Raw genomic sequence first — 18,279 nt, 5'->3', positions numbered from 1 at the left:
ACTGGATGAGTTGATATTGGGTAACAACGTCCTTAAATTAATTGTGAGCCAGTTTAAGCAGGACCCTTCATACTGGCATGTTGTGAATGGGCCTGAATCGACGGAAGATGCTGAAGCTGAACAGTTCCTTAACATACTTTATGGTCTTAACAGAAGGATGTCATTGTGGGACGTGTGGTGGTTTCCATGACCGCTGATAGGTGGGTGTCAGTTAGGATGATTAACCCATCACTTTGAAGAAAAATTCAAAGGTAGTCAGCGTTTCTCCTTGTGTGGCTTTGGAAGACCTGGAAGTGAATGCAGAGCAACCATTCGAGACTGTTAAAGTTCAGAGTCAAACCGTGCAAGATGAACCATCCAACTCAGATCTCCATGATATTTTGCAGAAGATCGGACTGAGTGACTTGGACATCGACTCTTGTGAAGTGTCACCTCAATGGAAAGGTGACACTTGTTTGGTAGCTGGAAAGGTCCAGTTACAACCGACCTTTCCAGCTACCTTATCGTCATGTGCCACCAGAGCACTATCAGAAGTTATGAGCGTGAGATCATTGGTAAATCCAGCAGTGAGTGGACCTCTTCCTTGGTTCTTGTGTTTCACACATCAAGCCGATTGTCTTGCTGCCTTGGGAGGGAATGTGTTTTTCAGCGCAATGGACCTCACGTCTGGGTTCTACAACATGTCTGAGGAAGACAAGAAACGTACAGCCTTTACCACACCTCTAGGGCTCTACGATTTCAATCATCTTCCGCAAGGACTATGTAATAGCCCAGCAAGTTTCTTGTGGTTTATGATGAGTATTCAGCAACAAAAATTTCCTTACCCTGCTGTGTTACTTGGATGATCTCCAAATGGTTGCTCCCAATGAAGAAAAGGCCCTGGAAAGGTTGGATTAAAGAGGTTGAAGTTGGCGCCTAAGAAATGCTACTTACTTAGACAGAGCATCAGGTTCCTTGGCCATGTTGTGGATGAGCATGGAGTCGCGACTGACCCAGACAAAATCGCAGCTATTACCACAGTCACTGAAAAGGATCTTATGATGGATGATAGAGCCTCACCTTCCCAAATTAGTCACGATAGTGTTGTCATTTAGTCACCTAGTGTTGGACTAGTTTTGTGAAGTTCAGAGGGGTGAATGTAGCAAGTTGGGAAGGGAAATATTAATTTTATTGTATTTTATATAATGAACTTCCCAAAACTATTTTAATTATACTATTATAATTCATGTAATATTATTTTGCATAGGAACTATCAGTTAGGGTATTTGTTCAGTGGGACTTGAGTTTTTACTTTGTAAGTACCAAAAACTGTGTTAAGGGACATTTCTCCACAGTGTTTACATTTTTTCCAGAGTATTAAGTAAGTGCATTAAATATTTGTATACAAAATAACAGATAAGGCTTTACTTTAAGATTCACATTTTACTGTAGTTGTACACTAAACTGTGTTAGAGACTCTGGGAAGTACACAGTCCAAAACATGGAATCATAAAAGCAAAGCTTACATTTTCTAAAACAAAAACACAAACTCAACTAGTCAGCATGTGTAAAACAACACAATAGAAAAAGGAAACACCTCAAAATTGTGTTCTGTGTATGTTACCTCCACTATCGTTAACATGGCTTACCTATAGCGTTGATAACATGAACTGAAGAAAAGTATCAACACTACAGTAACATTAAGAACCTCAAACCGTGCTAAAGGCAATTGAATCTGTCTTAACACAACAGTGTTTTAGCGTCATCTTGTGGACAACACAATACACTGCCTTACATTTACATTGTATCTATTTTTATCACTTTAATTATTTTAAACATAAATAGAAACAGGGCATCACAGTGGCTCAGTGGGTAGCACTATCACCTCACAGCAATAAGGTCCCTGGTTCAAATCCTGGCTGAGCCAGGAGTTAGCAGGTTCTCTGTGTGTCAGTGTGGTTTCCTCCAGGTACTCCAGTTCCCACCACAGTTTAAAGACATGCAGCAGAGGTACATTAGTGTCTGTATGTGAGCCCAGTGATGGACTGGCCATCCGTTCAGTGAGTTTTGAACATTCAGAAATAACGGGTTTCATAACATTTCCAAAGTTATAGAGTGGAATGTTCCTCTAATGTTCACAAACCAAGAAAAAAAAAACATTCTTATATAAAAAAAAATTATGTTTTTTTATTCTTAGAACATATTTTTGTTAGCTGGGAGGCTTCTCTCCAGTGTGAACTCTCATGTGGAATTGAAGGTGTCCTTGTTTGAAACACTTTCCACACTGTTGGCATGTGTAAGGCTTCTCTCCAGTGTGAATTCTCATGTGATTGTTCAGGCTTACTTTTTGAGTGAAACTCTTTCCACACTGTTGGCAAGTGAAAGGCTTCTCTCCAGTGTGAACTCTCATGTGGACTTCAAGCCTTGCATGCTGATCAAAACTTTTTCCACACTGTTGGCAGGTGTAAGGCTTCTCTCCAGTGTGAATAATCATGTGATGGTTCAGGCTTAATTTATGTCTGAAACTCTTTCCACACTGTTGGCAGGTGTAAGGCTTCTCTCCAGTGTGAACTCTCATGTGCCTGGTCAGGCTTCTTTTTTCGTTGAAACTCTTTCCACACTGTTGGCAGGTGAAAGGCTTCTCTCCAGTGTGAATTCTCATGTGGAATTTAAGGTGTCCTTGTTGTTTGAAACACTTTCCACACTGTTGGCATGTGAAAGGCTTCTCTCCAGTGTGAATTCTCATGTGATTGTTCAGGCTTACTTTTTGAGTGAAACTCTTCCCACACTGTTGGCAAGTGAAAGGCTTCTCTCCAGTGTGAACTCTCATGTGGACTTCAAGCTTTGCATGCTGATCGAAACTTTTTCCACACTGTTGGCAGGTGTAAGGCTTCTCTCCGGTGTGAACTCGCATGTGCTTATAAAGGCTTCCTTTATGTCTGAAACTCTTTCCACACTGTTGGCAAGTGAAAGGCTTCTCTCCAGTGTGAACTCTCATGTGGACTTCAAGCTTTGCATGCTGATCAAAACTTTTTCCACACTGTTGGCAGGTGTAAGGCTTCTCTCCAGTGTGAATTTTCATGTGATTGTTCAGGCTTCCTTTATGTCTGAAACTCTTTCCACATTGTTGGCAGGTGTAAGGCTTCTCTCCAGTGTGGATTCTTATGTGGACTTTAAGGTGTCCCTTTTCAGCAAAGCTCTTTCCACACTGTTGGCAAGTAAAAGGGCTCTCCCCCGTGTGAATTCTCATGTGGACTTTAAGGCTTGCTTGTTGTTTGAAACACTTCCCACATTGTTGGCATGTGAAAGGCTTCTCTCCAGTGTGAATTCTCATGTGATTGTTCAGGCTTACTTTTTGAATGAAACTCTTTCCACACTGTTTGCAGATGTAAGGCTTCTCTCCAGTGTGAATACTCATGTGGGCTTTAAAGTTTCTCTTACCAGCAAAGCTCTTTCCACACGGTTGGCAAGTGAAAGGGCTCACTCCCATGTGAACTCTCATGTGGACTTTAAGGTTGACATGATGCCTGAAACTCTTCCCACATTGTTGACATGTGAACGGCTTCTCTCCGGTGTGAATCCTCATGTGGAATTTAAGGTGTCCTTGTTGAGTGAAACTCTTTCCACATTGTTGACATGTGTAAGGCTTCTCTCCAGTGTGAATTCTCATGTGGACTTCAAGCTTTGCATGCTGATTGAAACTTATTCCACACTGTTGGCTGGTGAAATAACTTTCAGTCCCTTTCTTTTGAGCCCTTTTTCCTGAAGTCTTTTCAGTCTGTGAGCAACTAAAAGATGTTTCTTCAGTTATGACATCACAATGCTTCTTAAATTGATCTTTCTCTTCCATTTCATTCAGATTTTGACTCTCCTCTTTCAATGCCATCAGGTCTAAGGTGAAAAAAAACCCAGTCAAAATCCAGTTTAGTGCCACAAAGCAAGACATCAAAACATTTAGACACGTAAAACATTAAGGGCAAGATTTACTAGCAGCAAAAACTACTGTCAGGATTTACTAAAGGCACGCAATGATAAATTACAGCTGAAAAGGCGTGAACAGGGTTATTTTTGCGGCTGACCTAATTGCATATGCATTTGTAGGAGTTTCCCTTTTTAGGCGCAAAATTCATGGGAGGAGAATATTTAAAAGAATCATGCAAGGTGATTTACAAAGGTTTACGCTCAATATACTGGTGTTTGCTCCATTATTAACAGCCCTCCCAAAACATGTGTCTTAAACCAGATCCTAATAGCAAGATTGTGTTGGTCATTATGGAAATGATCCGGCTGTGTCAGTGCTTTAATTTGCGCATTGTCAGTAGTTCAGGCACAGAACTGTCCCCTCCCATCAGCACTTTTATGGAACTGTGCACTTGCGCTAATTTGCCCTGTTTATTAAATCTGGACTTAAAACTAATAACATGTATGCTAGATCCTAAAATACACCGGGGGTGCTTAACTCCTGGTTTACTGGTTGCATTCGCACTGCCAATATGAACTCTGAAGTGACGTAAGCTGTCACAAAAGTCCTGCCTCTCTGGTTGTTTGGATGAAAGCCGTGAGAGAATGGCACGAGGCCAGTGGCGCGATTCCTAATTACAAACCATGTATCTCACAAAGGAGCTTTGGAAGCATTAAAGGACCCGGCCTGGACTATTTATGTGATGTTTTGTTTATGTCTGTGTGGCAGTCGTTCGTTTTTGTTATTTTACTTTTGTTTATTTTGTAATTATTAAAGTTGTGAAATGCTTGCCGGTCCCTGTCTTTCTTCCCTTATCCACATACCATGTTACATAGGTGGATCGCGGTGTTGAGGAGGTCAGGCTGCACAAAGGAGTGGTGACTGCGAGTGGCTGCCCAAGGCAGTGGTGCTGGAGCGATTGAACAGAGCAGAGGAGTCAGCGGAGTTTGGGGTTCCCGCAGGGTCTTACATTTCAAAATCAAAATTTTAGGCCTTAAAAAGTCTTAAATTCGCTGAAGTATTGAGTTCTAGGTCTTAAACAATTTTAAACAGGTCTTAATTTTCCTACGTCCATGATGTAACGCTACCTTTATTGCTCACTGAAATGCTCCCGAAACGCTTTTGTGTGTGTGTTTATTCCGGGCAGTGAGTCGATTCAGCGGTTTGGATCGCCAAAGTCACGTGATTTCAGCAGTTTGGCGGTTTGATACGCGATCCATCAGAATCATGATTCGACTCGCTGATTCAAAACGCTTCGAAGCTTCATGATGCAGTATTTTGAAATCAGTCATCACTATATAAGTCGTTATTTAGGTTTTTTTGCGCACAAAAACTCTGTCCGCTTCATAAAGTTATTGTAGAACCACTGTAGTGAGATGGACTTTGTAACGATGTCTTTAGTACCTTTTATGGGTCTTGAGAGTGTAAAGTGCATTGTGCCAATAGAGGCCTTTCTGACCCATCGGATTTCAACTAAAATATCTTAATTTGTGTTCCGAAGATGAATGGAGGTCTTATGGGTGTCGAACCATATGAGGGTGAGTAATGAATGAAAGAATTTTCATTTTTGGGTGAACTAACCCTTTAAAGCTAGATAGCACACCACCTGAACCAGCCTTATTTTTTAATATCAAACAAGATCCATGCATTTTGTTTGTTTTATTGTCATGCGTGACTAATGTGCATCTAACAATATGGTAAATGTTGCATCCTAATTATGAAAAAAAAATTCTGGAAATGACCACCACAAAATCAGTCATTTTGATAAAAAAAAACACAAAACTATATATATATATATATATATGTGAAGAAGTGCAAGTTTACTAATACTTTGTTCAATTTGAATAAATTAATGGGGGACTCGCTGCCCACTGCCCTCAACCAGAGGAGCCATCGTCAGAAGGCAGAGAAGGATCAAGTCGTCCACCGAAGAGCGTCCAGTACCATCTCATGGCACCATGAGTAGAGTCTCTAGGCTGGTTGAGGACTGAGCGGCAGTGTGTCTGGGAACTGGACCAAGAATTTTTTCCTTTTCCTCTATCTACTCTCTTGTCTCTGTCGCTCCTCATGCTTCTATCTCCTTTTCTCTGGCCTCTTCTTTCCTAATCCCTTGGTGCCCTGGAGGGGAGGGGGGTAGCATGCAGTCTTGTGGGGCCAAGAGCCATGAGAGAACGGCACCAGTCTCAAGTGTCTCACGATGGAGCTACGGAAGCATAGAAGGAGGAGTAAAGACAGTAAAGGACGAGAGAGGACCAGGCCTGGGGGGTATTCCATAAAACAGGTGTTGCGTGGTTGGCGAGCAAGAAACGTGGGAGGAGCGAGAGAGACCGGTGTGTGTGATTAAGAATGAGCGTCACCTCTCGAGTCCTCTCATGAGGAAGCCCGGAGGCATATAAGGACGAGCGACCCCAGTGAAGGACGAGAGAGGACCAGGCCTGGACTTTACGTTGTTTTGTTTACGTTTTGTTATGTGTGTGCGCAGCAGTCATCCATGAGGTCTTTTACTTTCATTTTGGTTATTATTTATTAAAGTTTATTTATTTAAGCGTTCACCATTTCACGCCTCCTCTTTCCCTGAACAACAAACTATATTACATGCCGAATATGGTTATGTTGGCGAAAACCCGGGAAGAAGGAGAGACATGCTGTTGGAGAGCCCTCGCTGCTGATGTGGATCGCAGTTCTGAGGAGTTCGGGCAGCGCGGATGAAAGAATACCACGAGTGGCTGCCCGAGGGGTTGGTGCTGGAGCAAGTGCAGAACAGTGGGATGGAGAACTTCCCATACCATCGCATGCACCACGAGGAAGATCCTCTCGGCAGGCTGAGGACCGAGCGGCAGTGTGTCAGAGAACCGGACCAAATTTTTTTTTTCTCTCCACTCTCTCGTCCTGTCGCTGTCTGTGTCTCCATCTGTCCATGCCCCCTAGATGCGGGAGACGCGGAGAATGACCTGCAAGGCACACCGGTCTCGAGTCCTCTCATGAGGGAGCCCGGAGGCATATAAGTATGAGCGACACCAGTGAAAGACAAGAGAGGACCAGGCCAGGGGCCTCATTTATAAAACTTTGCATAGGATTTGCGTCAGAAATGGCGTACGGATGAAACATAGGACATGCGTACGCACTAGAGTGCGGATCGGGCCGCATTTTTCTGTCCGAGCCCGGCCCGCGTCCGACAGAGTAGTAACCGAACCCGACCCGAGCCCGACAGGCATTAAGATATTTATGTCCGAGACCGACCCGAGCCCGAATGTAGCGCACAGACTCTTCATAGTTGTGAAATTGCTGTTTTGTTTTGCACCGGCAGTGATAGTGTTAACAAAGGGAGTTCAGAGGGGCGGAAACAAATACGGAAGACGTGCGCTTGAGTGAGAGTGTGTTCATCTTCATTCTGATTAAAAGTTCGGAAACCTCCCTTGTCTGTCATTCTTCAGACATGACACTATTTTTTTTCTCATACTAATGACACATGTACGTTTGTTCGTGTGGAAAGCTCGCTTTTATTAAGCAACTGTAGGAAGGCATTCTGAAATGATTACAGATGAGCGCATCAGCGCGCAGATGGGGAAACAAATAAATACACACGTTAACACGGGGCCCAATCAAATAGCCAATTGTGAAACCAAAATTAAATGAACAAAGGTCTACCAAAATGGCCCAACTAACAGAACAAAACATCAACGTAACACAAATGCAGCTTATTGAAGTGAAAATCACTCTTACCATTTTTCTCGAAAACTGTATGCTACTAAACTGCAACATGGGATTTATTTACATAATCCATCCTTCAAAGTTTAGGCTAATCCAGGTTATTATGCAGAAAAAGGATTGCATCAACTGTGGATGGCTTCAAGGCGTTCCTCTGCTCGATGGTCCAGCCAGAGGCGCTGAAGTTGCGCTGCCAGCCACATGTGTATGCATGTATGTTGCGCGTTGTCACAGCTACATAAACAAATTTCCGCGCACAGGAAGACGAATGTTAAGGTAATATTTTTAAATTTATTTTAAACACAAAAACATCAAGTTAAAAAGTCCCATTGGCTACCTACATAAGCTGTTTAAAATTTCAGATGTTCAATGCCTTATTCCACTGACGTGACCGAGCCCGACCCGAACCCGAACATTATTTATAAATATCTGTCTGAACCCGGCCCGTCGGATACCGACGGGTCCCGTCGGGCTCGGGTCGGGTATCCATCCTCTAGTACGCACAGAAATATTTGGATTTATAAAACCGTGCACACGCATATCCTACGCAGTTTTCCTTTAATAAATCCCAATCAATTCTAAATGTAGCGCAGCTTTTGCGGCTTCATGTCACGCCCACAGTTGACCATAAATAGTCCGTGAAACGCCCACAAGTTAATATTCATCGATTGCGAAATCATGGCAAACACAGAGAGGAAATAAAAAAAACCTAACTTCACTCAATTTGAAGTAGAAGTTATCGTTGGCGAGGTGGAAAAGAGGAGAAAAATTTTGTTTTGGAAGGCACAGTGTGGGCATTACTATTGCCAAAAAGGCACTTGAGTGGCAAAAGGTTGCAGACGCCGTAAATGCTGTAGCCTCATAACCTCGGACCGTGGCCGAAACTAGGCAGTCGCCTAGGGCGCCATCAGTAGGGGGGCGCCAATAAGCGCATATCTGGCACTAGATGTTTGTGTGTAAAGGGTGTCACGGCCACCCTAAAATGTTATTGCCGCCCCCACTAGTTCCCCCACACTATTGGATCAGAGAATTGTTAATCTGACGATTCCTTTTATGGCACCAGATCAGATTACTGTCAAAAAAGTTTGCGTTTGGAGCGCTCAACAACACCATTAGATCAATGAGCTAGGTCAATGCTTTGGCAAGGTAACCCTTTTTTTAACCATACAATAAAGCTAAATTCAAACTAAAGGCCAATTAAAATAACAGGTACAAATCTGTGTTTTGTAAGGGCAGTATTTGTGGCAGTCGAGGAATCACGCTGTGAAATGGGTAGATAGCATTGCTCGTGTGTATGTTAGAGGCAAAATATAACTGCATAGGCCTACTCAATTCAGCATTTCATGATGAAGTGAGTATGCAGTTATATTTGGATTCTATAAAGCTTTCTTCTCTTACTTGCACCTCCAAAAAGTTTTTGCACCAATGGATTGTTAAAAGAATCAGTGTGTTCCCATATAAAACTTTAACATCCAATTTAAAAATGGTATAATAAAATGTGCAAATTCACAACAGGAATAAATCCTTTATTAAATCACGTTGTCGAATTTAACGTATCTTTACGGATGGTGTTGAATGCTGAATCGATTCATTCAGTTCTAATAGTGCTCAATGGAAGCAGCGTCGTATACACAGAGGGCAAAGTGTTGCGTTATTTAAAGGGGAAGTTCACGCATCAATGAGTAACAAAAACACACTGAATCAGTATTTATTCTTATTACTTTCATGTGAAATGTAATATTAACACATAATAATTATGTAGTTATGTTTGAGAACAATTTGTTAGCAACTAGGGACTGCACAAATATAGGCTATATATTATAGAACATATTTCACTTTTCTTTTTGCAAATATGTGTTAATTTGCATTTCTGTTGTAATTTTCGTTTGATTTTGTTTGTTTTACACTGCAGATCGATCAAACGGGTCTCCATGTAGGCTGTTAATTGTAAGACTTGCTTTGTGAAGTCTTCATGTTATTTATGAGAGGCAGTATTGCCATTTCTTTTACACAACGGTCTACAGTTTCACACACTTTCACGTGTTTCTTCCATCTGCCGACGGTGTCGCCATTTCTCATTTCACCCGTTTTTGTACGTACGCCTGGGTCAGAGCTTGCGTGAAGGACCGCACATTTTCCCGTCAAGTTTGCTTTTTATAAATACCAAATTATTGCGTAGAGAGCGGCGTACGCCTTCTTTTGTGTGTACGCAATGTTTATAAATTATGTTGTTTTGTTATGTGTGTGCATGTGAGGGGCTGCCGCTTTTACTTTCATTTTATTTATTATATACTAAAGTTTTTTAAATGTTCGCCGGTTCCCGCCTCTTTCTTCCCTGAACAATGGACTGTATTATAGCAGGTTATGTGACATACCTGCGTATGTTTAAGAGTAGGTAAGCGGATATCCTCAACTTTGAGTCCCAAAAGCAGAGGTAACTTTCAGGGTATGTAAGTAGCCATAGCACAACCTGCTCAAGTGCAGCTCATGTTTCAGGGTTAGTTTCGAGGTTCAGAGGAGTGTAATATAATTCATTTAAATATTAGATACAGTGAGGAGAACAAGTATTTGATACACTGCCGATTTTGCAGGTTTTCCTGCTTACAAAGCATGTAGAGGTCTGTAAATTTTATCATAGGTACCCTTCAACTGTGAGAGAAGGAATCTAAAACAAAAATCCAGAAAATCAGATTGTATGATTTTTAAATAATTAATTAGCATTTTATTGCATGACATAAGTATTTGATCACCTACTGACCAGTAATAATTCTGGCTCTCACAGACCTGTTAGTTTTTCTTTAAGAAACCCTCCTGTTTTCCACTCGTTACTTGTATTAACTGCACCTGTTTGAACTCGTTACCTGTATAAAAGACACCTGTCCACACACTCAATCAAACAGACTCCAACCTCTCCACAATGGCCAAGAACAGAGAGCTGTGTAAGGACATCAGGGATAAAATTGTAGATCTGGCCAGGGCTGGGATGGGCTACAGAACAATAGGCAAGCAGCTTGGTGAGAAGGCAACAACTGTTGGCGCAATTATTAGAAAATGGAAGAAGTTCAAGATGGTGGTCAATCTCCCTCGGTCTGGGGTACCATGAAAGATCTCACCTCGAGGGGCATCAATGATCATGAGGAAGGTGAGGGATCAGCCCAGAACTACACAGCAGGACCTGGTCAATGACCTGAAGAGAGCTGGGACTACAGTCTCAAAGAAAACCATTAGTAACACACTAAGCTGTCATGGATTAAAATACTGCAGCGCACGCAAGGTCCCCCTGCTCAAGCCAGCGCATGTCCAGGCCTTTCTGAAGTTTGCCAATGACCATCTGGATAATCCAGAGGAATAATGGGAGAAGGTAATTTGGTCTGATGAGACAAAAATAGAGCTTTTTGGTCTAAACTCCACTCGCATGTAAACACATGATTACTGGACTAAGTAGTCGTCTTACTGCGATAATACTGCAAATACACACAAGGTTAACATAAACACTGTCGGTTATGTCTAAAGTGAAAGTAAAATCGGCATGTGTCTGTATATTAGATGCACGACAGCAGCGCAGCCTTAGTGAACACGCTGTCCTTAAAGGGACAGTTTACCTCTAAAATGATGTCATTATTTACTCACTTTAATATTGTTCCAAACCTGTATTCATTTCTCGATGACAGAATTTTCATTATTGAGTGAACTATCCCTTTAATGTTAATACAACAACAAAAGACAAAGAGAAAATCACTGCTCTTGACTGAAAATTTTTAATACAGTAGCTTTAATAAGAATTAACGTATATTTTATAGTGAAGTCTATGTAGTGTTTTATTTTTACATTTATTCATTCAATTTCATACATCATTTTATATTATACAATACACTTGGAATGTGTACAAGGGTTTTTTTTAAGTAAAGTTTTAAGTTTAAGTATGGTTTTTCAAGTCTTTTAAGTAAAATAAAGAAAGAGTATTGCAATAAAAAATTGTCTTTTTTCTCCTTAACCTCTTACTGTTCCTGTCGCTTAAGAATAGAATAGCAAAAAACTGATGTGACAAGCCATCAGAACCGAACCGAACCGAAAACGGTGGTTAAAAACCGAGGTATGTATTGAACCGTGAACTAACTGTATTGTTGCATCCCTACTTGCCATTAAACAAAAGAAGAGGAGGAAGTGGTATGGCGTGCTTTTTCTTAGCATCTGTTTCGATGATGAATCATCAATTCGTCGCTCTGTTGAGAATGTCTTGAGTGATAAAAGGGAGCATACTCTGGGTTGTCTGAACTTACTCCTGGACGTGTTTTTGGAACCAGCATACCTCGAGTAAGCAAGGTTTGGCTTAATCAACCGAGAGTTCAGGGTATATGTGATGGTAAGTTAACCTTGCTTTCTGGAATACCCCCCGGCACTATTTAGGTTATGTTTTGTTTTTGTGCTTGCGGCAGTCGTCCGATTTTTTGACATATTTAAGGGTTGAACATTCGCCGGTTCCCGCCTCCTTCACTGAAAAACATACCGTGTTACATTGTTAAATAATGCGATATTCGAAATGTGGTACTATAATGTTTTAAATGTGTTCCGGCGGTACGCAAGTCAACTTACGGCGAAAGAGTAACCCTTGACCCTTGAAGCATGCATATTGACGAACGCAGAAGCTAGAGCTAGAGAGGATAGAGCAAAACAATACAACCATCTTGAATTAGAGTCTAAAACGAGAATTTTTAAACAAGAATTTTTAAAGAGAAATGGAGGATTTCGATCTAAGAGAAAAGGGGCTTGAGTTTGTTACCCAGTCCGAACTGAGAGAGGCGTCAAAGCTTGAGATGCTCTTGCGTCAGGGGTTACTCTTTCACCGTAAGTCGACTTGAGTACCACTGAACGCCAGACAATGGGAACAAAGGAAATTGTAGCTTTAATGATGATTAATCTATTTTTCATGTATTATTTAAGTAGTTCTGAAAGGTGTTTGAAAACTATTACATTTTTGTATATTTCTAACAGGGAAGGCCACAGGTAAATATAAAATGTATTATAATAGGTTCATGTAAAGATTGTTTTAAGTTCACTTAACACTGCATGAAAAGTGGGATTTTCGTCAGTATGTGACACTGTAGATTGCAGTGAAACTTCAGGTTTACGACTGTGCACGGCAATTTGCAGGCAACACCGAAAACTGCCGTAAATTGTCGTAAATTGACGTGGGCCTTGCTTGGCAGTTGTCCCCCCATGACCCCCCCTCCCCTTAATTCTAGGGGAGGCTTTATCATGTAAATGAACATGCTGTGAGCTACACAAATGCAAATCAGAGTAGCAGCAGGGGGAGTTTTATCTAGGTTCTGAATTTTTTTGACTAAAACAAGTTTAAAGTTTAAGTTAAAATGTTAACTTAAATTTAAGTTAAATGTACTCGTTTTAGTTCACATTACTACATTTTTAGGGCAACCAGTTTGCTCCAATTTTTTAAGTAGATTCAACTTGTCCGGGCTCACAGTGTAGATTAATTACTCTATATGTCATTAGCAATAACCAATGTTATGTAAAAAAAATAATAATAATACAGGACAGCAGTGAAGACAGCAAGACAATGAACCAAAGCACACAAATAAATCAAGTAAAGCATACAGTTTACATACCAAAATAAATTTTTCCACCCTGCACTGTGAATGATTTTTTAAATGGCTATTAATCATAAATGTGAAAAGTACAAGTTTGTGTGTTTATAGTTGAGTCAGATTGTGTTTTTCTGTAATTGTCATTTAAATTGAGCTCACACCACATTTTATAAATTATCAATGCAGATTTTCAAGAGGTGGTTTCCTGGACAGGGTTTAAATTATGCCAAGAGTAGGCCTTAATCTAGTTAATCGTGAGTTAAAAAATTGTTGCCTGGAACAAAGATTAAGCACAGATTACTAACACCTGGACTATGAGTCCTGTACTAAAATAAACTGGATTCATTTACAGTTTTATCTAATTGCTTACACACAATTTCTGAAAATATGGCTCCATTTCTTGTAACTCTACACACAAAACACACAACATGCAAAACATCAGACATCGCTTGCAAAAGCAACACTTTGTGCAAAACTATTTTAACTCTTCCAAAAATGTTGTTTTTGCATATATCTAACTACACACAAATATGCACAACTGAGGAATTTACAGTTGAACTGAAATCAGCTGAACTGAATCAACACTGAAGTCACTTGAGCTGAATATTGACACTATATTGGCTTGTTAGAGCCGGTTTACAGCAGAATTTGTTTTGAACTTGTTACTGAAGCTGCTATGAAAAAATATATTTTGTTGTATGCATATTCTTTCTTTCTCAAACCTTAGTTTTGATTTCTAAGTGATCAATTTATGTATAAGTGTTTTCACACATGATCATTGCCTGTATGGGTCCTCAGTAAATTAATGTGGCATTTAAATGGCAAAAGTCATTCTTGTCTCTATAACTTATGGCTTCCTAAAGACACGTTTATGGGTAAATAAAATATTAATAATATAAATAAAATGAATATCAAAACATATTTTAAATATAATGAAGTCATTTTATTATAGCACTCATCAGATGTTCCTGGAAACAAAACAGAGACAAAACAGTATAAACAAACTAAACACCAAATTACAAAAACATTATTATGTGAAAGTGAATAAAGTTGTGTGTGTTTTCAGTTATAAATATGTGCTGTGTAAATTAGCCTATACTTTTAGAAATTATATATAGCCTAACTTTAAAAAACAAACAATAACCCATATAGATAAATTATAATAATTGTATAATATTAAGCATTTACTTAATATACATTGCAACATTAGGCTACTTTACTCTAGCACAGTAGTCAGTTAGGCAATTAATTAATATCTTATATTAATATGTATGTAGCCTAGGCTACATCTAAAGGTAAGTCTGCTTTAAAAAAAAAAATTACACTTCGACATGTACAGAATGTGCGCGTTAAGAAACACGTTCAAATGTGTCTTCTTAACATGTTAAAACTGTGCGTCGACTGTGTGTGTATGCCTGTTACACGACCAGAATGTGCGTGTCTACACATACAAAAGAAACACGTAAAAAATTGCTGCGTTGACGCGGAAAACAGGGCGTGTTGAAACGGTCTTAAGTCACGCGTTTCGTATAAAGAGATTTGGCCCCGGGCGCGTTCCATATTAGAGCCCTAGTCCAATGAGGTGCGAGGTCGAGGTCATGGCCATGACGCGTAGAAGACGAGCTTTAAGCTTTTTTGTTTTTTTACATTTCCTATGTTTTTTGCTGCTTTCCTTTTTCGCGATCAACAATGACAGGACCGTCTTCAACTCAATCTCTGCATGGACGCGACAAACTTTTTGGACTAATTATCAGGAGGCTGTCTTCGTCTTCACAACTCTGAGGCAAACTGCAGGCGCTATGAACCAGAGCATGGGTAATGTAACGTTACGATTTAAAGAATATGCTTTTATTCAGCTGTATAAGGAAATGGATGCGTTAATAGATCCGAGCTTAAAACTGCACATTTTGTTTACACAGACTATCCTCGCCTCATAACGAAACCGTGAGCTCTTATCTGCTTAGAGATTTCCGCGAGTCCAGATTTAACCGCTGATCAAGACGCCATTGTGTGTAACTTAAGTATAATTGTGTAATTGTCTCATGTAATTGTTTTCCAGCTGCCTGTAAGACGTATTATGAATCAACACGCCGGAGCTTCAGATACAAACAACCTGAATTTACATCGCAGGCGGAAACTGCGAAGTTTAGCTCGGAGTCGATCAAGAAGAAAAAGGGTAAGATTTATTATATTAGATCCGTTTTTTGTCAATGTGAGTATTTTTCAGGTTGCTTATTGTCTTTATGGATTGTATTACAGTTGCTGGAAGCGAGAGTGTGCTGGATGAGGTGGACATTTGGAAGTCTGCGACCATTGAACTCATGTTTGACGAGGAAGACGCATTGTTGACGGGGTTTCTGGATGGATTGTGCGGCCACCGCCCTCTGGCAGCCTGGAGCTCGCCGAACTTTACATTACATTACGAGACATTACTGCTGCACTGTACATAGTTGTGTGTTTAACAATAAAGCTCTTTCTTTGAGTAAACCGCTGTGTTTTATAAATGAAGCCCTTTCTTTGAATGAACAGCTGTATGCTTATAAATGAAGCCCCTTGTTTGAATAAACGGCACGGTCCGTATAATTTTCCCATATATTCCTTGATGGTATGAATACTTCATAGCACAATAACATTAATATAAAACAAATTATTACAACATAAATTATATATTTATTATTATTATTGGGGTTTACATTTATAATGAGCCAGGGGGACCAATAATGATTGGTTTGCCATGATCTGCCAACCAATCACGAGGGATTTTTCTTTTTTAAATGTAGTGGCTTCAGCCAATAGTGAGTGAGTAAATTCAAGTCTGGCCGTTGACTCTCTGGTTTCGCTGCTATTCATATGCAAATTAGAGGCGTCGCACCTCCGCGCGGTCTCTCAGCGGGGGGCTCTCCACCTACGTCATGGTTCGTTTACGACAATTTGTGGCACAGACGAACGCGACGTTCGCTGCCTCTAAATTGTCGAAAACTGCCGAAAATTAGGGAGATTTCCGGGAGTATACAGGCGTTTACGGGGTCGAAAATCCCACTTTTCATGCAGTGTAAATTAAAAGTTGTTTTTTTAAAGCCTAATAAATGTTGAAATTGGTAGCTTTCAGTTATACTGTAATGTAACGTCATTAATGTTTCCTAGAGACATTAGTATCAGTGATACTGGCCTTCATTCATAAAAAGATGCCATTACAACACATATTTAAAATATGCTGTCTTCAAATAGTTTCCAAATTAATTTGGAGAGTAAATGAAATTATTACAATATGAAAATATTAAAAACTCCAAAAATATTAAAAATTTGTGATTAGTTAATTAGTTCTTCTTCTTTTTTTAATCGATTCCCAGCACTAATATTTATATAAAAGAATTTTTGTAGAGCTGGACATTTGAATAAGGATCAAATGAGTGAGTTCAGCTTTGAGAATGAAACCAACCTGTTAGTTCCTCAGTTTCTTCATGTTTCACTCTCAATGGTTCTTCAATCTTCTCATCTTCATTCTCCTCTTTCTTTGTTTGTTCCTCAGTTTCTTCATCTTTCAAACTGAATACTTCTTCAATCTTCATGTCTTCAGTCTCCTCTTTAATAAATGCCATCTTTATAATAGTGTGTCACATGGATCTGAGTCGCTTCATCAGGAGTTTTTCTGTGTGTTTGTCCTGTTTAAGATGAGAATAATAAAATAAGTCCAAACTAAATCTCTCTCAGAGCGCCTGAATCAATGTGCATCAAACACTCAAAACTAGCACTACAAATTAATAAAGGAGCACAAATTATACAGGCACTATATATTTTAGGCAGTTCTGATTCAATTAACTCAAATTTCTCTCATCTCTACTCGCCAGAGACTGAATTCATGATAAACTGTGAGACTCATCTTTTCTGTTACTCGTGTGTTTTCATTCTGTTACTTTGCCCACACAACGCTAATAAACGTTAGATAAAGCAATGCAATGCTACATTTAATAATAAATAATTCACTCTGCGTTCATTGTAAAACTTTAAAGCCAATTTAATGGTTTCTACCGGCTACTGTGAAGGCTTAAAACACAAACCTTTCTTCAGCAAAATCACAACAGATGCAGGAGTGTGGCGCAGCCTTATGACATCACACCACCACACCAAAATAAAAGTCCTGGTCATTAAAAACATCTCGCTGCAAGACTGAGATGTTTTGTGCACTGGTTTTTAATTGCATACAGTTGAAACATGGAACCCTTTTCTGGTCTGTATAACGGTAAATCACCTGATGTGTCCAAACACCGCCAGCGACCCTTTAAGATCCTGTTTGTGACCGGTTTCCAGTAGGGGTGCACCGATCCGATATTAGGATCGGATATCGGCCGCGATACTGACAAAATAGCTGGATCGGGGATCGGAAAAATTAACAGATCCACAAGCCGATCCAGGTGTTTTTTTCCGTCGCAGCAGAACCTACGTCATTCGTCAGCTTCACGTGTGTCGCAGGCTAGAAGGGAGCGAGCCAGAGAGTCGGCTGTGTGGAGGAGATATTTCACGCTTGCCACGCCAACTAGTTCGTCGCTGTTTCGAGGGTATTACTGCAAAGTCAGGGTCTTTCCTGCATTGACATTTTTTTGACGGCCAAAGCCTAATTTGATGAGTTATTGTGATTTACGAGTGATGTAGAACAGATGCTGCGCTTGTGACTGAGTGACAGAGAGACCGATCTGAGAGCTCCTCCCCCGCGCGCGCTCTCTGGGTCTTCAAAATAATCAGTGTTCGCTCTCATATTTCACATATTAATCCAAATCAAAAGCTCGGAAGACCGAAACCATGTTGCACGTGACACATTCGGACAATTTTGTCCTTGAATTATCACTGGGTGTGAATTGCGCTCAAAAAACATTGACTCTTCTCTGACCAGCTGACATAAAGCATACTTTCAATAAGCGGGAGACAAATTATATCCAGTTATGAAGTGTTTTCTGTGTGTTGACATCTTTCGCGATGTTCTAACAGACGGGATTCGCACACAACGCGTCTGCTAATGTCCGATTCGTGACC

At 40.2% G+C, this 18,279-nt stretch overlaps 1 protein-coding gene across 2 annotated transcripts; it reads right to left on the bottom strand.

Annotated features, from left to right (window-relative positions):
• Positions 1–1,411: 1,411 nt before the first annotated feature.
• Positions 1,412–17,374, bottom strand: LOC307126649 (uncharacterized protein). 2 transcript variants are annotated; one of them, XM_079817278.1, is made up of 3 exons: positions 17,310–17,374; positions 16,691–16,913; positions 1,412–3,870 (listed from the first exon to the last, which is right to left on the bottom strand). In XM_079817278.1, exons 2-3 carry the CDS (start codon positions 16,848–16,850, stop codon positions 2,189–2,191), a joined length of 1,842 nt encoding a protein of 613 aa, XP_079673404.1. In that variant the 5' UTR covers positions 16,851–16,913; positions 17,310–17,374; the 3' UTR covers positions 1,412–2,188. The 2 variants fall into 2 exon arrangements, with proteins under 2 accessions (XP_079673404.1, XP_079673405.1); XM_079817279.1 differs by lacking the exons at positions 16,691–16,913; positions 17,310–17,374 and adding an exon at positions 10,510–11,484.
• Between the last annotated feature and the right edge of the window lie 905 nt (positions 17,375–18,279).

Source organism: Gobio gobio, assembly GCF_949357685.1.
Source record: "Gobio gobio genome assembly, chromosome: 5".
NCBI classification, from domain to species: domain Eukaryota; kingdom Metazoa; phylum Chordata; class Actinopteri; order Cypriniformes; family Gobionidae; genus Gobio; species Gobio gobio.
The sequence above is the reverse complement of the archived record's forward strand: the minus strand, read 5'-3'. Positions and strand labels throughout refer to the sequence as shown.